At 46.4% G+C, this 22774-nt stretch overlaps 1 protein-coding gene across 2 annotated transcripts in view; it reads right to left on the reverse strand.

The window, feature by feature from the left end:
* LOC139267485 (dynein axonemal heavy chain 8-like) overlaps nucleotides 1-22774 on the reverse strand; it is a 2569686-nt gene that overhangs the window by 393029 nt on the left and 2153883 nt on the right. For both annotated transcript variants that reach the window (XM_070885867.1, XM_070885866.1), the window contains 2 exons: nucleotides 18343-18507; nucleotides 709-935 (listed from right to left, as the gene is read on the reverse strand). In XM_070885867.1, coding sequence (XP_070741968.1) covers nucleotides 709-935; nucleotides 18343-18507 — 392 coding nt within the window. The remainder of the gene's footprint in view (nucleotides 1-708; nucleotides 936-18342; nucleotides 18508-22774) is intronic.

Here is a 22774-nt window from a genome sequence, read left to right on the forward strand (position 1 = left end):
AAGGAATGATCAAAGGTGGATACTCAACTGGGATAGGGATTATTTCAGTGAGTTGAAAAGGGATCTGGCCCAGGTGGATTGTAAACAAAGATTATCAGATAATATAATAAATGAGCAATCGAAGGCCTTCGCGTAGGGGATAGTTTGCATACATACTAAACATATTTTTATGAGAGAAAAGAAGAGCATCCAAAGCTATAGCTTCTTGGATGGCTAAAGGAATTGAAATGAAAATGAAATAAAAAGAATGCTTATGGTAAGTGTCAGGCCCAAAATACAGTGAAGAATGAATCAGAATCCAGAAAATGCAGAGGAGAATTTGAAAAGGCAATAAAGTGACAAAGAGAGTGTATGAGAAATGATTAGCGGAAAACATAAAGGGAACATTAAAATATTTTATAAACATATAAAGAGTAGAAGAATCGTCAAATAAAGGATGGGGCTGATTTTGGACCAAAAAGGAAAAATTCTTGTGGAGGCCAAGGGAATGGCTGAGATACAAAAGGAGAATTTTACAATTGTCTTTGCAAAAGATGTGGATGCTACCAATAATAACATATACCCTTGTGATAACATATTTGTAAATCCTTGGCAGATTTCATCATTTGCTAAAATAGGAACAATTGGATTAATCAAGTTGACTCATCTTGATATTAATTGTTTTTAACTGTCATCAATAAATTAATCGGTCCCCTAATCAGAACATACCTCTGAAAATAGTCCTCGCACGTTTGATAGACCTTGTCATGAAAGGTACCCATTGTCGCCACCAGTTCTTTTTTGACCTCGTCTGAGCAAGCAATGTAAAAACCAGAAAGGAAATGGTTCGAGACAGCAACCAGAGCCTCTCTGGGCCAGTGACTGAACCAATCCATAGTGCAACCTGAAATCAGTCCGGGGAACCTCAGTGAGCGTGATCGAAACTTATCACCAATCTAGCATCAAAACAAAAGGAAAAGTTGTCTTAGAAACATCCATACTAAACTCAGCATTTCTTTAAATAAACTAGTCACTCTACCATGGTGATACTTACAGAGACAAAAATAAAAATAAAATCTGTGTATCTTTCTTTTGATGTAACTGCCTCCGCTTGTTTCACATCAGTGGGTAGATGTTCCCTGATAACATTATTGATGAACTCCTTCCATCACCTTACTAATGATTGGGAGGAGAGCGATACGGTGGTAATCAGCTAGGTTGGATTTATACTGTTTTATGTGGAAAGAACACATTTGAGTGCCAGGGGGGTTAAATTGGACAACCCCTGAAAATGATGATGTAAAGTTAATTCTGCCTGCTCTTTTAAATGATTGTTGCGAGCAGCCAGTGCTCCCTGCGCTGTTCGTTGGCTGCATGCATCAGCAGGGGGCCCGATATCATGAGTGGCGAGCACTACTTAAAGGAAGGGGAGATGCATTGTAGCTGCAATAGATAGAGCGAAATTATTTTTGCTGAATAGGGAATCTAGGACTAAGGGACAAAGGCTGAACATCAGAATCAGGCAATTCATGAGTGAACTTAGAATACACATCTACACTACTAGGAGTTTGGAACTCTCTTCCACAAACGGCAGTTGATGCTGGGTTAATTGTTAATAGTAAATCTGGGATTGACAGATTCTGTTAACCAGGGGTATTAGGGGATATGGGGCAAAGTCTGGTATATGGAGTTAGGTCACAGGTTAGCCATGATCTCACTGAATGGCGGAACAGGATCGAGGGGCTAAATGGCCTTTTCCTGTTTTTATGCTCGTATGCGAGAGGTGGTGGGAGTTTATTCAAAAGTAAATCTGGGCTGTGATACTTTGAACAATGGTTGGACATGTGAGAGAGCGAACACCAAGGTTTTATGACAATGCACTGCGGTCTTGGTGGAAGAAGTGGAAAAAAGGAAATACATATTGCATCCGCAGGGAATCAGGAGGCCCTCCAAAAATATGCTCAGGAGGCAGTGGTAACAAGTAGCGGATGTCAATGCCAGGAGTGTTGCTATAAGAACATTTAAAGATCTGACACAGGTTGTCAAGGTGAGTGAGTTCATCTTCAAATTGCACATCCAACCAACTGCTCAATTCTCTACACCACGATCATTCACCAACCAATAATCTCTATCAATACTCAAATATCAGTACTCACCACCAACATTCATATACTTTACCCCACCCTCACAAACTTAGCACTGTTGCAAGCCTCGCACCAATAATGGGCAGCTCACACACACTGACAGCTATTGAACCTTGACAACCACATCACTCAAACATATTGCTGGACACTCACTGACACTTTCCTCTATCTTGAAAAAAAGGGAGAATTGGATGTTTAATACTCCTGGGTACACGGTATTCAGGAAAAATAAGGGGAGGGGAATAAAGGAGGAGGTATAGCAGTTTTGATTAAGGAAAATATTACAGTGTTGGAAAGAGAGAATGTCCTTGAGAGATCAAAGATAGAATCTATTTTGGTTAGAGTTGAGAAACAATAGATGAGGGTGTTATGCTACTTGTTGTATTATATAGGCCACCAAATTTGCAAAGGAAGTACTAAGAGGTGCAAGAACTATAGAGTAGTGATAATGGGAGCCTTTTAACTACCCTAATATTGGGGCAGTGATTGTGTTAAGGGTAGAGAAGGGGAGGAATTTCTGAAATGTGTTCAGGAGAATTTTCTTCATCAGTATGTTTCCTTCCTAATGAGGAAAGACGCTTTGCTGGATCTACAGGGTGAGGTACTGGGGATGAGTGGGCTGCAGCAAGGCCAGAGCGAAAGGATAGTTCGGGGGCCAACTCGTCGGAAGGCTAGTTTGCGCGCGAGTTCTGCTGCACAGGACTCAGATGAGGACCTCGATGGGGAAGCGTTTAGAAGAATGGTTATAAGTATGCATATGTAGATGATATGTCCAATGGCAAGGGTGCCCGAGAGCCTCTCGTCAATTTTTTAAATGTATTCGTTTGCAGGATGTGGCCGTCGCTAGTAAGGTCTGCATTTATTTCCCATCTCTAATTGCCCTTGAAGAGCATTGCTGGGCCATTTCAGAGGGCAGCTAAGGGTCAACCATCTTGCTGTGGATCTGGAGTCACATATAGGCCAGACCAGGTAAGGACGGTAGATTTCCTTCCCTAAAGGACATTAGTGAACCAAATGGGTTTTTATGACAATCCGGTAGTTTCATGGTTACCATTACTGATATTAGCTTTTTGTTCCAGATTTATTTAACTGAATTTAAATTCTCCAGTTGCCGTAGTGGGATAAGGACGTGGAGGATTCCGGCTCCAACATTGCACAAGACTAAGCATGGAGTCCATCATTTCCAGTCTGCCATGAATGGTAGACTTCCAGAAAGACCATGGCGACCCAGACCTGATGTTGCATGTGATGGGCGATCTGGCAACTTCCATTGGAGCACAGGCAGAAGCGACGCAATGTCATAGTCCTGTAATGCAGTCTATGCTTGATGGCATCTAATTTCAGACTGCTCTCATGCAGTCTCTGCTTGATGCTACGCAAACTCTGACTGCTGCCATTGTGACTGGGTCTACCACCACCGACCAGGGCTTTCATGTTGTCGCAGCATGCCAGCAACCTGGATAGGTTATCTGCACAGAGTGTCTTAACCAGAGTACACTTAACCAGAGTTTGGGAATTTGGAAAGAGTGGGAATACGGAGAAGAAGAGGAAGGAGGAGGAGGTATCAGTGGCGGCGGAACCTTATAATTTCCAAAAATAACAAGGACAGCAGGTAGGTGATTGGTTGGTGAGTATTATTATTTTTCTTCTTAGGCAGTCTCCCGGAGTCGAGGATTATTTGCTTCCACACCAAAATGGAAGCTGCATGTACGTGAATTCTATTAACGTGGGATGGCCGTTGCACACCAGTGACCACCGGAATTGACAGAGCAAGGTCTTGGTCCAATGGCAGGGGGATCCAAGATGATTGGAAACCAGGCTCTGCTGCATGGGCCTAGCGCACACACACACACACACACACACACACACACACACACATTCCTACTGACCCCCTCCCTCCCTCAAGCTCCCAGTGTAGGAAGCCGGGTGTAGTGATACATTCCTCCCACAGGCACCGTGCAGTCTGGATGCACAGTGGCTCCGTGAAATATCTACAGACTCTCACTGAGTGTGACGATTCATCTCCTGAATATGGAATGATCTCTCAGACTATCAGAGTGTGCATTATTTTAATTGTACAATTACTTCATTCAATGTTTTGCTGATGTACTGTTAAAGATTAAGATTGAGACACAGTAGATGAAATATTTTTACACAAAATAATTACTTATATTTTATACTATATTCCATTATTCCTGCAGTTAAAAAAATATTGTAAGAATGTGCAAAATGGGGTGAGCTCTAAGGTTTATTTTTCTCTCTTTTCTCATTAACCTAGGATAGAGGTTTAAACTAGGTGCGGGAAACTATAAAGTACTGTATTAAACTTATAGCTTAACTAGTTAAGCTAATTAATATAACAATAAATAATCATTGAATAAAGATTTTAACTAATTAAATAAATAAAATAAGGCTAGACTAAGTTATGGCAGAGCAGGTTGTGTGTCTGGACTGCAGTATGTGTGAGTTTGTGGACAGTGAGACGATCCCGAGCAAACACCTCTGCAGGAGATGTCGCCATCTCGAATCTCTCCGGCTCAGAGTTATTGAGCTTAAGTGCAAGTTGGAGACACTCTGACACATAAGGGAGGGAGAGAAATTTCTGGACAGTTTTATCCAGAATACAGTCACACCCCAGAGGAAACCACAGGTTCAGGGAAGGGTGGGTGTGACAGTTAGGGGGCCGGGTAGCAGGGATTTAGGAGAGGTTGAGAAGGAACTCCCACAGACACTGGTCCTGTCCGACAGGTAAGATGTACTCACTACCTGTGAGGTCAAGAAGAAGGACTGCAGGGAGGACAGCCACAATGCAGACCAAGGCATCGTGGCTTGAAGGCTGTCCAAGGGGGGGTGGGGGGAAGTGCAGAATAGAACTATGATAGTGATAGGGGACTCTATAATTAGAGGGATAGATAATGTCCTCTGCAGCCAAGAATGTGAATCCTGAGGGTGTGTTGCCTACCCAGTACCAGGGTAAGGGATATCTCACTGAGGCTGGAGAGGAACTTGGAAAGGGAGGGGGTAAATCCAGTTGTCGTGGTCCATGCTGAACAACGAAAGAAATAGGAACAGGGAGGAGGTCCTTCTGAAACGGTAACAAGAGTTAGGCTCGAAATTAAAAAGCAGGATCTCTGGATTATTACCTGAGCCAAGTGCAAATTGGCATTGAAGCAGACAGATCAGGAGAATTGGCACATGACTAAAGGGCTGGTGTGGGACAGAGGGGTTCCTTATCATGGGACACTGGCACCAGTTCTGGGACAGGAAGGAGCTGTACCGATGGGACGAGCTCCACCTGAGCCAGGATGGAACCTGTGTCCCAGCGGAAAGGGTAAATAGGGAGATGCGAAGGCTTCAAACTAGTAAGATGGGGAATGGATCTACAAGAAATATAAGCAGCCTAAATACATACAAAACAGGAGAAGAGATCATAGGAAAGAATAAAGGAAGGGAGGACATTAATGGCAAGGGAATAAATGGAGTTATAAAACAGGAATCAAAAAAGATGGTTAAACATATAGTGAGAGAAAATTCTATTAAAAAGGAGTTAAAATGTCTTGACAGCAATGCACACAGGAGAACTGGAGGCAATCATGTGTTGCAAGGAACTAGACATAGTAGGAATTACTGAGATATGGCTGCAGAAAAATCAGGACTGTGAATTAAACATTGCAGAGTATAACATATTTAGAAAAGATAGAGAGGGAAAAAGTGGAGGTGTAATAACAATATTTATTAGGGATAACATAATGGCAGTAGAAAAAAGTGACGCAGGTATCAGCAAGACAAAAGTAGAATCTATATGGATAGAGATAAAAGATAATAAAGGATCAATCACACTAATAGGTGTAGTTTACAGACCACCAAATAGTGGAAGGGAGGTGGAGGAAGAAATATGCAGACAAATTAGGGAATTGAGTAAAAAACATAGAATAATAATCATGGAGGATTTTAACTACCCATATATTAATTGGACAGAAGAGGGAAGTAAAGGGATAAGGGATAAATGTGTTCAGGACTCCTTTCTAACCCAATATGTAAAAAGCTCAACAAGGGAGGATTCGCTATTGGATCTAGTAATGGGAATGAACTAGAGCTAAGAAGAGAATTAAAAGTAGGGGAACAATTAGGCAACAGTGATCTTAATATAATACACTTTAAGATGATAAATGAGAAGGACGTAAGTATGACATAAACCAGCGTAATAGATTGGATACAAGCTGATTTTGAGGGGCTGAGAATAAAACTTGGGAAATAAAATGGGCAACAATATTGGCAAAAAAACGATGGAGAACAGCAATGGGAAACATTTAAAATGGTATTCAACAGAGTGCAGGAACAATATATTCCGCTAAAAAGAACAAACTAAACACTAATGACACTCCATAGATATATAAAGTAGTGGGGAAAATGTTGGAATCAATTATTAAGGATGAAATAGCAGCGCATTTGGAAAGTAGTGACAGGATCGGTCCAAGTCAGCATGGATTTATGAAAGGGAAATCATGCTTGACAAATCTTCCAGAATTTTTTGAGGATGTAACCAGTAGAGTGGACAAGGAAGAACCAGTGGATGTGGTGTATTTGGACTTTCAAAACGCTTTTGACAACAGTCCCACACAAGAGATTGGTGTGCAAAATTAAAGCACATGGCATTGAGGGTAATGTACTGATGTGGATAGAAAACTGGTTGGCAGACAGGAAGTAGAGAGTCAGGATAAATGGGTCCTTTTCAGAATGGCAGGCAGTGACGAGTGGGGTGCCGCAGGGATCAATGCTGGGACCCCAGCTATTTACAATATACATGAATGATTTAGATGAAGGAATTGAGTGTAATATCTCCAAGTTTGCAGATGACACTAAACTGGGTGGCAGTGTGAGCTGTGAGGAGAATGCTAAGAGGCTGCAGGGTGACTTGGACAGGTTAGGTGAGTGGGCAAATGCATGTTGTGATGTTGTTTTCGAATCGTAATGTACAGGGCAGGTCACACATACCTGCAGCTGCATGTCTGCAATTGTCTAAGAGTCCACCATCAAGGGTGATGAATGCAAGGCCATTAACACTTTGTTGGCACTGTGGGGGTGATCATCGTTTCCATTCATGCTTCAAAGGGTATGTTTTCAAGGGCTATGGAACAATGGGACACCTCCAACGTGTGTGCAGGCGAGCTGCAAAACCAGTAAACCAGCAAACCACCATGTTGCAGAGGAGGATAGATCCACGGAAGATCACGACGAACCAGAGCCTCAGACTGAGGAGGCAGAGGTAAATGGGGTGCACACATTCACCACAAATTGTCTCCCAATAATGCTGAATGTTGAACTAAATGGACTCCCCGTGTCAATGGAGCTGGACACGGACACGAGTCTGTCCATCATGGGCAAAAAGACTTTCGAAAGGTTTTGGGGCAACAAGGCTTCAAGGCCAGTCTTAACTCCAGTTCGCACGAAACTAAGAACTTACACAAAAGAACTGATACCTGTAATTGACAGTGCCACCATAAAGGTCTCCTACAATGGAGCAGTGCACAAGCTATCACGCTGGGTGGTACCGGGCGATGGTCCCACGCTGCTTGGCAGGAGCTGGCTGGGAAAGATACGCTGGAACTGGGACGATGTCTGAGCGCTATCGCCTGCTAATGCCACTTCTTGTGCCCAGGTCTGAAAAAAATTTCCTTCACTGTTCGAACCAGGCATCGGGAAATTCCACGGAGCAAAAGTGCGGATCCATCTAATTCCGGGGGCGCGACCAATCCATCACAAGGCGAGAGCAGACCCGTACATGACCAGAGAAAGGGTAGAGATCGAGCTAGACCGGCTGCAAAGAGAGGGCATCATTTCTCCGATCGGGATCAATGAGTGGGCCAGTCCTATCGTCCCAGTCCTCAAGAGAGACGGCACCGTCAGAATCTGTGGCTATTACAAAGTAACTATCAATCATTTCTACCTGCAGGACCATTACCCACTACCAAAGGCCGACGACCTCTTTGCAACGGGAGGAAAGATGTTCACGGAGTTGGATCTGACTTCAGCCTACATGACACAGGAACTGGAGGAATCATCGAAGGCCCTCACCTGCATTAACATACACAAAGATCTTTTTGTTTATAACAGATGCCCGTTTGGAATCCGATCGGCGGCGGCGATATTCCAGAGAAACGTGGAAAGCTTATTGAAGTCGGTCCCGCACACCGTGGTCTTCCAGGACAACATCTTAGTCACAGGTCGGAACACAGTCGAGCATCTGCAGAACCTGGAGGAGGTTCTTAGTCGACTTAACCGCGTGGGGCTCAGGTTAAAAAGCTCGAAGTGCGTTTTCCTGGTACCTGAAGTGGAGTTCCTGGGAAGGAGGATTGCGGCGGACGGCATCAGGCCCACCAACGCGAAGACGGAGGCAATCGAGAATGCACCGAGGCCACAGAACGTGATGGAGCTGTGGTTGTATCTGGGACTCCTGAACTAGTTTGGTAACTTCTTACCGGGTCTCAGCACACTGTTAGAACCACTGCATGTCTTACTACAAAATGGGACGAATGGGTTTGGGGCAAAAGCCAAGAAAATGCCTTTGTAAAAGCGAGAAAATTGTTATGCTCAAACAAATTGCTTGTGTTATATGATCCATGTAAGTATGATCCACACTAGCATGTGATGTGTCGTCATATGGCGTCGGGTGTGTATTGCAACAAGCTAATGATTTCGGGAAACTGCAACCGGTTCCTTGTGCATCCAGGAGTCTGTCTAAAGCTGAGAGAGCCTACAGCATGATTCAGAATGAAGCGTTAGCTTCTGTTTATGGGGGAAAGAAAATGCATCGATATCTGTTTGGGCTAAAATTCGAATTGGAAACTGACCATAAGCCACTTATATCCCTGTTCTCCGAGAGTAAAGGGATAAATATCAACGCATCGGCCCGCATCCAGAGATGGGCGCTCACATTGTCCGCATACAATACGCCATCCGCCACAGGCCAGGCACAGAAAACTGCGCCGATGCTCTCAGTAGGCTGTCATTGCCCACCACGGGGGGTGAAAATGGCACAGCCCGCAGATCTAGCCATGGTTATGGAAGCATTTGAGAGTGAGCAATCATCCATCACTGCCCAGCAGATTAAAACCTGGACAAGCCAGGACCCCTTATTATCTCTAGTCAAAAGCTGTGTGCTTCACGGGAGCTGGTCCAGTGTCCCAGTGGAAATGCAGGAAGAGATAAAGCCGTTCCAGTGGCGCAAAGATGAAATGTCTATACAGGCAGACTGCCTTCTGTGGGGCAATCGAGTAGTGGTCACCAGGAAGGGCAGAGAAATCTTTATCAATGACCTCCACAGTACCCACACAGGGATCGTAATGATGAAAGCGATAGCCAAAGCCCACATGTGGTGGCCCGGTATCGATGCGGACTTAGAGTCCTGTGTTCACTGGTGTAATACATGCTCGCAGTTAAGCAATGTACACAGGGAGGCACTGCTAAGTTTATGGTCTTGGCCCTCCAAACCGTGGTCTAGGGTACACGTCGACTATGCAGGCCCGTTCCTGGGTAAAATGTTCCTTGTGGTTGTAGACGCGTACTGCAAGTGGATTGAATGTGAGAAAATGTCGGTCCGTTGCCATTACCGAAAGCCTGCAGGCCATGTTTGCCACACACGGCCTACCAGATGTCCTGGTGAGCGACAACGGGCCACGTTTTACCAGTGCTGAGTTCAAAGAATTCATGACCCGTAATGGGATCAAACATGTCACATCTTCCCCGTTTAAACCAGCATCCAATGGTCAGGCAGAGAGAGCAGTGCAAACCATCAAGCAAGGCTTGAAGAGGGTAACTGAAGGCTCACTGGAGACTCGCCTATCTCGAGTCCTGCTTAGCTACCGCACGGGACCCCACTCACTCAGTGGGATCCCACCTGCTGAACTGCTCATGAAAAGAGCACTTAAGACAAGGCTCTCGTTAGTTCACCCTTATCTACATGAACAGGTAGAGAGCAGGCAGCTTCAACAAAGTGCATACCATGATTGCGCAACTGTGTCACGCGAGATTGAAATCAATGATCCTGTATTTGTATTAAATTATGGACAAGGTCCCAAGTGGCTTCCCGGCACTGTCATGGCCAAAGAGGGGAGCAGGATGTTTCGGGTCAAACTTTCAAATGGACTCAATCACCGGAAACACTTGGACCAAATCAAACTCAGATTCACTGACCATCCTGAGCAGCCCACCTTGGACCCTACCTTTTTTGATCCCCCAACATACACACCAGTGGCAACCGGCACCACGGTTGACCACGAAGCAGAACCCATCACCCACAGCAGCCCAGCAGGGCCCAACACACCAGGCAGCCCAGTGAGGCCAGCTGCACAGAATCCCAACGAGGGCTCAACAGATGATTCAGCAACACCAGCTTTCACACCGAGACGATCGACCAGGGCAAGAAGGGCCCCAGATCGACTCACATTGTAAATAATTACACTATTGACTTTGGGGGGCAGTGTTGTTATATATGTAAACTTGTATTTACTCTGTACAGCCACTAGAGGGCTCATCCACTGGAGTCCTAAGGGATCCCAAAATCCCTTGGGAGCACAGGCATTTAAGGAGGCTTCACAGGTTGGAGAGGCACCCTGGAGACCTGCAATAAAAGACTAAGGTCACACTTTACTCTGAGCTCACAGTGTTCAGTCTGACTCTGTCTCCATACAAAACAGACATATCATTGGCAAATGAAGTTTAACACAGATAAATGTGAGGTATTACATTTTGGTAGGAAGAATAGGGCGGTCACTTATTATTTGGAGGGTGCAAGTCTAGGAACAAAGGGATAGAAACATAGAACATAGAAATTTACAGCGCAAAAGAAGGCCATTTTGGCCCAATGTGTCAGCTGACAAAGAGCCACACGTCCCTTGATCAACAGCCCTAAAGTTTACATATAAAACTATGAACAATGACGGAAAGGCAAAGAGCACCCAGTCCAACCAGTCCGCCTCACACAACTGCGACAAACCTTATACTGAAACATTCTACACTCCACCCCAACCGGAACCATGTGATCTCCTGGGAGAGGTAAAAACCAGATAAAAACCCAAGCCAATTTAGGGAGGAAAAATCTAGGAAAATTTCTCTCCGACCCATCCAGGTGATCGAAACTAGTCCAGGAGATCATCCTGGCTGCATTCTATTCCCTACAGTACTCACCATTATATCTGCGCCGGCCAACAAAAGATCATCCAGTCGAATCTCAATTATCAGCTCAAGGTCCATAACCCTGCAGGTTACTGCACTTCAAGTGCCCATCCAACCATCTCTTAAAAGTGGTGAGGGTTTCTGCATCCACCACTCTTCCAGGCAACGAGTTCCAGATCCCCACAACCCTCTGTGTAAAGAAGCCTCCCTTCAAATCCCCTCTAAACCTTCCACCAATCACCCCAAGACTATGCTCCCTCGTTATAGACCCCTCCACCAATGGAAATAGGCCCTTACTATCCATTAAGTCCAGGCCCCTCAATATTTTGTACACCTTAATGTGGTCTCCTTTCAACCGCCTCTGTTCCAATGAAAACAAATCCAGCCTATCCAATCTGTCCTCATAACTAAGATTCTCCATTCCAGGCAGCATCCTAGTAAATCTTCTCTACACCCTCTCCAGTGCAATCACGTCCTTCCTATAATACGGTGACCAGAACAGCATGCAGTAGTTCAGCTGTGGCCTAACCAAAGTATTATACAATTTAAGCATAACCTCACTGCTCTTATATTCTACGCCTCAGCCAATAGAGGCAAGCATTCCATATGCCTTCTTAACCACCTTATCCACACCTTATCCACCTGACCTGCTACTTTCAGGGATCTATGGACAAGCACTCCAAGGTTAATGTGTATACTCTTTCCTTATTAGCCCTCCCAAAGTGCATCACCTCACAATTCTCTGAATTAAATTCCATTTGCCACTGCTCTGCCCACCTGACCAGTAGACTGATATCCTCCTGTAGCCCATGACTTTCCTCTTCATTATCAACCACACAGCCAATGTTAGTGTCGTCTGCAAACTTCTTAATCATACTCCTTACATTCAAATCTAAATTGTTGATATATACCACAAAAATCAAGGGACCCAGTACTGAGTCCTGCGTAACCCCACTGGAAACATTCTGCCAGTCACAAAAACATTCATCAATTATTACCCTTTGCTTCCTACCTCTAAGTCAATTTTGGATCCAACTTGCCACTTTGCCCTTATCCCATGGGCTTTAATCTTCATGACCATATGACCTTATCAAAAGCCTTGCTAAAGTCCATGAGCTAGAACATCCACTTTTGTGCTTATCGTCCAAAAATGGGCGTTATCCCGGCATGGGCGTTAAAAAAGGGTTTTCAGATCGCCGGCTTCTCGCCCATTTTCAAAACACCTTGTTTACATTTTTGAAAATGGGCGCTACGGTGAGCGATATCAAATGGGCGGTAGCGTTACATTTTTTGACCTCCTGCCATGAAGTGTGGCCGTCCTTAGCAATGGCATGGCAACGCTCGATTCCCGCAATTCTGGAGGTCAAGGGCACTATGGCATGCGCAAAAGAGGAAACAGACAGAGAGGGAGCTCAGAGGGACTGAAGGTGTGGCTGGGTGTGGTGTGGCTGCTTTGGGAGGAAGGAGGGAGACTTTAGAGCTTCACAGCAAGTAGGCAAACAAAAAGTAGCTGTTACCAGCCACATATTTGACCGAATTTGCCCTATAATGAAGGGAGAGGAGGAGTCATCACAGCCGCTGTTGAGATTGACGCTGGAGAGAGCAGTGAGATGGGAGAGGAGCACATTGGAGGCCGCAAAAGAACCAGGAGGATCTCGGACAAGGCAAATGTCTCCTTCCTGCAGGAGGTCGAGTCACGCTGGGGTGATTTGACACAGGGAGGGCGTGGGAAGCCCACCCAAAGGCCTACCAGAGGCGACCAACGAGGTGCGTGAGGGCAAGCAATGCCGCAAACGATGGAATTACCTTGTGGGATCTGCAAGACTCAGTATTACATTGATTTACATGTACTTATGTATTTATATAATTTGTAACAGTCATGAGTGACTATCAGCAGATGTGAGGTCTTGCACCTTTACCGGGAATGTTTTACTCAAAGCTTGCAGTCACGGTGTACCTATTTAGGGAAAGAATGATAATATTCATATTAATCATGATTACATATGTCAGTTATGTGTTGTATCAGTCTCTGTGACGGTACCTAGCAATGATATCACGCAATGATCTCATGCCATGTCGTCCTGCCACCTTTTACAGAAGAAGCTATCGACGATGAGGTCCGTGCAGAGGCGAACGGGTGACGGGGCCACCAGTCCCCAGCGACATCACAGAGCGAGTGTTGGCACTCATGGGATAGAACTCCCAGACCACCACGGATGCATCTGCAGACCCTGAAGTGATGCCACATGAGTAAAGCTTACACCATTGCGTGATGTAAAGTCAATAGATGCCACATCAACTCATATCCGAACAATCATATATGATAGATGATATCCAAATATTGATTGGGACAAATTTAGTGTGAAGGGTATAGAGGGTGCGGAATTCTTGAAATGCATTCAAGAGAACTTTTTTAGTTAGTATGTAGCAAGCCCAACACGAGAGGGGGCGGTCTTGGATTTAGTTTTGGGGAATGAAGCTGCGCAGGTTGAAGGGGTATTAATGGGAGAACACTTGGGTGCCAGTGACCATAATTCAGTCAGATTCAAGATGGATGACAAGAATAGGCCTGGAATAAAAGTTCCAAATTGGGGAAAAGCTAATTTTGCTAAGTTAAGGAGTGATTTGGCCATAGTAGACTGAAAACAGCTACTTGTGGGTAAATCAGTGTCGGAGCAATGGGAGGTATTCAAGGAGGAGATACGGAAGGTTCAGGCCAAACATGTGCCCTTAAAGAAAAAGGCTGGGAAAAATAATTCTAGAGCCCCCTGGATGTCTAGAGACTTACAAGGGAGGATTAAGAAAAGAAGGGACGCGTATGTCATTCGAACTGCAGTCATGGACCGTCCTTCCAGAAGGCTGATTGAGTAACTGCCTCCTCCTTTGCTCCTTTTCTTCCTCCTCCTTGTCCTCGTCCTCCTCCTCCTCTTCTCTCCCTCCTCGTGCTCCTCATGATGGCTGAGTTGTGGAGCATGCACCAGACCATCACGAAATGGGACACCTGCTAAGCCGAGTACTGGAGGGCTCCTCCTCAGCGGTCAAGGCAACGGAACTGTCGTTTGAGCACCCCGATGGTCGGGACGATGATGTTCCTGGTGGCAGTATGGCTCGCATTAAATGAGTGCTGGGCAGGAGTGTTAGAGTTGAAGTGGGGAGTCATGAGCCAAGTGGAGAGCCAGCCGGGAGCTTGACGTGGTGGTTGGAAGAGTGCTGACACACTGGTCTGAGGCAGGATGAAGGCATTGTGGCTACTGCCAGGATAGCGGACATTGACATTGAGGATTCGCTGCCTGTAGTCGCACACCAGCTGCATATTAAATGAGTGGCAGCCTTTGCAGTTACGGTAGATCTCAGGATTGTTATAAGGTGCCTGCAAAGCCACGTGGGTGGAGTCAATGGCTCCCTGCGCCATGGGGAATCCCGCTATCCTGGCAAAGCCAGGATGGAAATGTAGTTCCTTCTCCTATTGCAGATGCCTCTGAGATCTCCCGGATGCAGCGATGGACAGTGAACTGCAAGATGTTAGCTATGTCTCCTGTTGCACAAGGGAAGAATCCGCTGGTGAAGAAATTGAGGGTGACGTAGACCTTGACTGCCAATGAGTGAGTCGTGGTCGCCCTAATCTGAGGCTGAAGATCTGGTTGCAGGAGGTGGCAGAATTCTGTGACCACCTCCTTGGTGAAGCAGAGCTTTCTAATACAAAGCTCCTCGATTAATTGGAGGTAGGTGAAGTTTTCTCGGAATACCCTCGGAGGGTAACGCCTCCTGTTGAGAGCCCTGAATGCCCTCCTCTTTCCTCTGGCCCGATGTTCCAGTCTTTCTCACTGCCTCTGCTCCCTCCCTCCCATTAATGTAACCAAGTGTAGCAGTTTGTTTATTTAAAGAATAAATGTAGCTACTTTTTAGTTGCCACAACACTCCTGATACTAAATAACACTAAAATGATGGAATGAGACTGTTGCACTTTGTGAAACTGACAAAAAAGCACTGAAGGTCCGCTAACCTACAGCTGTGACTCATTACTGATGATTCCTTTAAATAACATCCCTGGAGCCAGCTTCCTGTTGCTTCACGCCAGCTCTCCCTGTTACTGTTTCCTCCAGGTGCTATGGTAGGTGGCGACAATCAATTTTGCAGATTGGGTGGCCAGTGAGTATTGCACACTCGCTGTCGTCACGATTCACCTGGCATCGAGTCTCCCAATGATAATTGTTAGTGGCGGGGTGCGGAGGACGGGATCTGGCGTGTGGCGTTGGATTTTCTTGATCCGGCGATACTGCTCTCGCGCCCCATTAGCATCATCTGCTGGCGCTAATGGAAGGTGCTAAGGTACTGAACGTTGCCTCCCATGTGCCTTGATTTTCCTGTTTCTTATGTAGCACTTTATCAAATGCCTTCTTAAAATCTACACATGGAACACCTACCACATTCTCTATAACTAAACACTACAGGGTAGAATTTCGGGCGGTGGGGTTCCATTAATGCTAATTCTCCAGGGTTTCTGCAATCTTCTGCTGAAAGAAAAACAGGAGACTGGGAATTCTAGCCCCATAATTTCCTCAATAAAAATGGAATTCAATGAATCTTTGACATGGATTTGATTGGTCCTTGCTAGCCATGCGAACAATCATGCCACATGTTTATCATGGATCAATCACAAAAAAGAAAGACTTGACAGACTTGAATTTCTATAGCACCTTTCCACGACCACCGGATGTCTCAAAGTGCTTTACAGCCAATGAAGTATATTTTGGAGTGCAGTCACTGTTGTAATGCAGGAAATGCAGCAGTCAATTTGTGCACAGGCAAGCTCTCACAGCAATGTGATAATGACCACTCGCTCAAGCCTCTGATTTCCCTTGGAGTAAAGGTCCTCAGATCCCTGAAGGTCACAGGCCAGGTAGATATGGTGGTTCAGAAGGCATATGGAATACTTGCCTTTGTTAGTTGAGGCATGGAATACAAGAGCAAGGAGGTTATGCTTGAACTGTACAAAACACTGGTTAGCCCACAGCTGGAGTACTGTGTGCAGTTCTGGTCACCACGTTACAGGAAAGATGTGATTGCACTGGAAAGGGTGCAGAGGAGATTTACAAGAATGTTGCCTGGACTGGAGAATTTTGGCTATGCGGAAAGATTGAAGATGCTGGGTCTGTTTTCTTTGGAATAGAGGAGGCTGAGGGGAGACCTGATTGAGGTGTATAAAATTATGAGGGGCCTGGATAGAGTGGATAGGAAGGAGCTGTTTCCTTTGGCAGAGGGGTCAATAACCATAGGGCATAGATTTAAAGTAATTGAGAGGAGGTTTAGAGAAGATAATGATGAGAACTTTCTTTACCCAGAGGGTGGTGAGGTCCTGGAACTCACTGCCTGAAAGGTAGGTAGAGGCAGAAACTCTCACCACATTTAAAAGATACTTCGATGTGCATTTAAAGTGCCGTAACCTACAGGACTATGGGCCAAGAGCTGGAAAGTGGGATTAGGCTGGATAGCTCTTGGTCGGCTGGCGCGGACATGATCGTCCGAAATGGCCTCGTTCTGTGCTGTAAATATTTAAAAAGCTATGAAATAGAGCCAGAATTATAATCTGGAGGCAGGTGCTGAGCGGGGGCGGTGGCTAGAAAGCGAACACAAAACCGAGGAGAACAGGTTTCCTGGCGAAAATGTCAGGGCCTGTTTAGGGCCACCTTCAGCCAGAAAGATGAAAAGGCTCGCTGGCTGCGGGTGGGTAGGCCTGTGGCATTATGCCGCAGATAAGAGGGAGGGTCGGATCGGATGGAGGGTGGTGGGAGGCCGGATGATCGGGGCTGGAGGAGAGTTGGTGCCGGGGGAAGGATCGGAACTGGACGGAGGAGCATTGGGGGGTGCGGCAGAGGGGAGGATCGGGATTGGTGAGAGAGGATTTGTGCCAGGGGGAGATGCATGGGGCGGTGGGTGGGAGAGAGGATCAGGGCCGGCCAGAGCAGCAACCGGGGTGGGGGTGGGAGGATCGGGACTGGCCGCAGGTTCATCGGGCAAGGGGAGAAAGGATCAGGGCTGGCCAGAGGAGCATCAGGAGGGGGGGGTGGGGTTGAGATGATCGATGCCAGAGGATCGGGGCCAGAGGTACACCTGGAGAGGAGGATCAGGGCCAGAGGTACACCTGGAGAGGAGGATCGGGGCCAGAGGTACATCTGGAGAGGAGGATCGGGCCAGAGGTACACCTGGAGAGGAGGATCGGAGCCAGAGGTACACCTAGAGAGGAGGATCGGGGCCAGAGGTACACCTGGAGAGGAGGATCGGGGCTGGAGGAGTATCGGAGGGGGTAGGGCCTGGGAGCTGGAGGAGCATCAGTGCTGGAAGGGGGAGTGCGGGAAGCCAATCTGGGTGCTAGAGGGGAGGGATTGGAAGCCTTGTGGGTGTGTGCAGATCGGAGGTGTTGTGGGTGGGATTGGAGGCCTGGAGGAGAATTGGAGGCTGGTGGGTGGGGGGCGGGAAATCAAGAGGCTTGAGCGGATGGCATCGGAGGCCTTGGAGGGAGAGGAATTGGAGACCTCGGGCTGGGGGGGATAGGAGGCCTTGTGGAGGTGGTGGCGGGGGGAATCAGAAACTTTGTGGGGTGTATTGAAACCTCGGGGCGGGTTAAGATTGCAGTGCGTATGTGAGGCTGGGACACTGGATCTAGTAGGTAAGTTTAAAGGCACTTACCTCTTGGATCCAGCAGTCCTCGCCTTAGTTTAGCTGCCAGTTTCTCCAAGGCTTGAGACTCTAGCCAGACTTAAATTTGAAATTCTGGCCAGCCTCATTATAATATTTAAATCGATGCCCGGCCTCCTGTGAGCAGGTTGATTGCATGCCCCAGTCCTGCCTCCATTAAAACCGGAAGTGGGTGGCATGTTGGCGGGTTGTAGTCGGGTTCAGTTTTTTAACACTTTAACCTACTACCTGACCCCAAACCACCCGTTTTTTGGGGTTAAAATTCCCCCAGAACTTCCTATTAGATAGATAGCTAAATTAACAGCAATATTGAGTTAACATTTTGTAGTTATGAAGTTGTAGTACTGACCGGAGAGAAGCAGAGGACAACATGTAGATTTATCCTTGCTCTTTTTATAAAATATTCATATAGATTGTCAAAAGTGGGAGGGGTACGAGGTGCTTCATTCTTCATTGCTGCAATCAGTGATTGAGTAATCTCATCAAGTTCATCCCGAGCAAATAAGTTTGACACCTATCAAAGGAAAACAGGACAACAATTTAAATATACAATACTTCATACGTGTTAATGGCTGCAATTTTGACCTGTTCAGATGGCTTATTGTCATTGGTAAATATGTGTTGCTAGGTTTACTCAGACATTGCAATGCTTGAAGTAAATGGATTGAATAGACATCTGGGCTTGTCGCAAAATGTGCAACAGGTGTGAAAAAAGGTCGGGGGTGTAAGTGGTGTGATCCTGGCAGCAGCAGGACATAACCTGAGGCACAAACCGCATCCACCAGGTTTCTGCATCAATTCAAATGAGTAAATATTTTCTGTTTGGGGGTAGGGGTTCATTTTTTATACCTTGCCCAGTTACATCACTGAACAACTTTGGAGGTGTTGATGGGCCATTCTTCAGTTACCCTGGGAAATATGTCTAATAGATCACTAAAGAATCAACTGCCGCTGTGTAACAGGATGCGTACATTGCCCCGATAAAAAATTCTTAGCATTCCTCTCCTTTGTCTTCGGCACGATCCATCCTTTTGACTAAACCTATTGGTGTGCCAGGGTGCCTCAATGTGGCGGGCACCTCTGTGAATTTACTTACCACGACGGGTCTGTGGCGAATGATGTCGGTGGCAGGTCACATCCCCGCTGCTTGTTCCAACCCGCTGTATAAAATAACTTTCCATTAATTGGGCTTGTTAAGCACACCCAACGTATTACCCAGCTCAATTAGAGGAAGCGGATCTGATTATGCTATTTCATCACGCGTCATCAGCCGGTTTCCTTAAATGGCCACATTTGTCTTGACATTTGTGCTGACAGTGTTCTACAGCATTGAGGTGCTGCAAACACTGACAATGGCAGCACAGATACATAGGGCTGTAGCCAGGTTCTCTAATGACTCCCTCCATATGCTAATGGAGGGAGTCACAGCACAGAGAGGGCCTCTTCCCTTCCCATGGGCAGAAGTGACCTCCCCAGGAGATCAACACAGCCTGGTTGCACATTGTACAGGAGGGCACAAGCAGGGATGTGGTCAGGATGTTCTGGGTGCAGTGCCACAAATGTTTCAATGATCTCTGTAGATCACAAAATGGTTAGTACAAAGCCACACTCAACCTCATCCTAAAGCAAAATACTGCGGATGCTGGAATCTGAAATAAAAACAGAAAATGTTGGAAATCTCATCAGGCCAGATAGCATCTGTGGCGAGAAACAGAGTCAATGTTTCAGATCTGTGATCCTTCGTCAGAACCTTCTAAGGAAGGCTCACAGACCTGAAACATTAACTCTGTTTCTCTCCACAGATGCTGCCTGGCCTGCTGGGATTTCCAGCATTTTCTGTTTTTATCTCAATCTCATCCTGCTGTGCCTCTCATCATATCCCCATCACTCTGTCTTCCCTACCGTACTCCTGCACATCCTTACTCACACCAACTTACCTTGCATCTCTCCCCCCACCCCTCTTTATCCACATTATCACATCCCCATCTAACTAGCCACCCCTCACATTCACCCTCATCCGAGTGCAATCATACCAACTAACCAGAAGATAGAACCTGAGTGGGAGCACAGTGAACGGAGCTGAATAAAGAGCACGGGGGGGGGGGGGAAAAATCAATGCGTGACATCACATGAGAGCAGGTAGGTGATTGGTTGCTGAGAATTACAGCTTTTCTTTGCTGTCGAAGTTAGGGAAGGGGTTTAAATTAAGAGCTGAGAAACTGTAACTTGCCTATACTTATTAAATTAACATAGAACAGATAAAATAATTAAACAATAAATCAAAAATATCGATGAATAAAAGCTTTAGCTAATTAATTAATAAATAAAACGAGGTTAGAGATGGCAGGGCAGGTTGTGTGTCTTAACTGCAGTATGTGGGAGTCAGAGAACATCGCAATCTTGAGCAACCACATCTGCGGTAAGTGTCTGCAACTTGAGAAACTTTGGCTGAGAGTTGTTGAGCTGGATTACGAGCTGCAGGCATTGCGATGCATCAAGGAGGGGGAGAGCTACCTGGACACTTTGCTCCAGAAGGCAGTTACATCCTTAAGGTTAAATAGTACTTTACAGTTAGTCAATGGTCAGGGTCAGGAGGGTGTGACTGCGAGTAAGGAAGGTATGGGGACTCAGAATGTAGTGATGGAGGAGCCTTAGCCCTTGACCTAGTCCAACAGGTACGAGGTACTTGCTACCTGTATGGATGAGGAAAAGGACTGCAAGGAGGATGGGCAAACTGACCACGGCACCATGGTACAGGAGGCCATTCAACTGAGGGGAGTAATGGTAGGGGACAGTATAGTCAGGGGGATATATACTGTTCTCTGCAGCCATGACAAGGAGTAATGGAGGTTATGTTGACTGCTCGTGGCAAGAGAAGAACTTGGAGTGGGAGGGGGAGGATCCAGGTAGGAACCAATGACATAGGTAGAACTAAGAATGAGGTTTTTCTGATGGAGTTTGAGGAGCTAGGGTCTAAATTAATAAGCAGAACCTCAAGGGTAATAATTTCTGGATTGCTACTTGAGCCATGCGCATTTTGGCATAAGGACAAGCAGATCAGCGAGTTAAATGCATGGCTCAAAGAGAGGTGTGGGAAGAAGGGATTTCAATTCATGGGACACAGGCACCTGTACTGTGGATAGAGGGAGCTGTTCGATCGGGATGGACACCACTACGTGTGCGGGAAGTGTATCCACCTCGAGCTCCTGATGGTCCGCGTTGCGGAATTGGAGCTGAGGGTGGATTCACTCTGGAGCATCCACGATGCTGAGAATGACGTGAGTAGCACGTGTAGTGAGTTGGTCTTACCGCAGGGAAAGGGTCCACAGCCAGATAGGGAATGGAAGACCAGCAGGAAGAGTAGTGCAAGGAAGGTGGTGCAGGGGTCCCCTGTGGTCATCCCCCTGCAAAACAGATACACCACCTTGAGTACTGTTGGGGGGGATGACTCATCAGGGGAGGGCAGCAGCAGCCAAGTTCATGGCACCGTGGCTGGCTCTGCTGCACAGGAGGGCAAGAAAAAGAGTGGGAGCGCGATAGTGATAGGGGATTCAATGGTGAGGGGAATAGATAGGCGTTTCTGCGGCCGCGACCGAGACTCCAGGATGGTATGTTGTCTCCCTGGTGCAAGGGTCAAGGATGTCTCAGAGCAGGTGCAGGACATTCTGAAATGGGAGGGAGAACAGCCAGTTGTCGTGGTGCACATTGGTACCAACGATATAGGTAAAAAAAGGGATGAGGTCCTACGAAACGAATTTAAGGAGCTAGGAGCTAAATTAAAAAGTAGGACCTCAAAAGTAGTAATCTCGGGATTGCTACCAGTGCCACGTGATAGTCAGAGTAGGAATCGCAGGATAGCACAGATGAATACGTGGCTTGAGCAGTGGTGCAGCAGGGAGGGATTCAAATTCCTGGGGCATTGGGACCGGTTCTGGGGGAGGTGGGACCAGTACAAACCGGACGGTCTGCACCTGGGCAGGACCGGAACCAATGTCCTAGGGGGAGTGTTTGCTAGTGCTGTTGGGGAGGATTTAAACTAATATGGCAGGGGGATGGGAACCAATGCAGGGAGACAGAGGGAAACAAAAAGGAGGCAAAAGCAAAAGACAGAAAGGAGATGAGGAAAAGCGGAGGGCAGAGAAACCCAAGGCAAAGAACAAAAAGGGCCACTGTACAGCAAAATTCTAAAAGGACAAAGGGTGTTAAAAAAACAAGCCTGAAGGCTTTGTGTCTTAATGCAAGGAGTATCCACAATAAGGTGGATGAATTAACTGTGCAAATAGATGTTAACAAATATGATGTGATTGGGATTACGGAGACGTGGCTCCAGGATGATCAGGGCTGGGGAACTCAACATCCAGGGGTATTCAACATTCAGGAAAGATAGAATAAAAGGAAAAGGAGGTGGGATAGCATTGCTGGTTAAAGAGGAGATTAATGCAATAATTAGGAAAGACATTAGCTTGGATGATGTGGAATCTATATGGGTAGAGCTGCAGAACACCAAAGGGCAAAGATAGGCGTTTCTGCGGCCGCGACCGAGACTCCAGGATGGTATGTTGTCTCCCTGGTGCAAGGGTCAAGGATGTCTCGGAGCGGGTGCAGGACATTCTGAAATGGGAGGGAGAACAGCCAGTTGTCGTGGTGCACATTGGTACCAACGATATAGGTAAAAAAAGGGATGAGGTCCTACGAAACGAATTTAAGGAGCTAGGAGCTAAATTAAAAAGTAGGACCTCAAAAGTAGTAATCTCGGGATTGCTACCAGTGCCACGTGATAG

Source organism: Pristiophorus japonicus, chromosome 7 (genome assembly GCF_044704955.1).
Source record: "Pristiophorus japonicus isolate sPriJap1 chromosome 7, sPriJap1.hap1, whole genome shotgun sequence".
In the NCBI taxonomy this organism is placed as follows: domain Eukaryota; kingdom Metazoa; phylum Chordata; class Chondrichthyes; family Pristiophoridae; genus Pristiophorus; species Pristiophorus japonicus.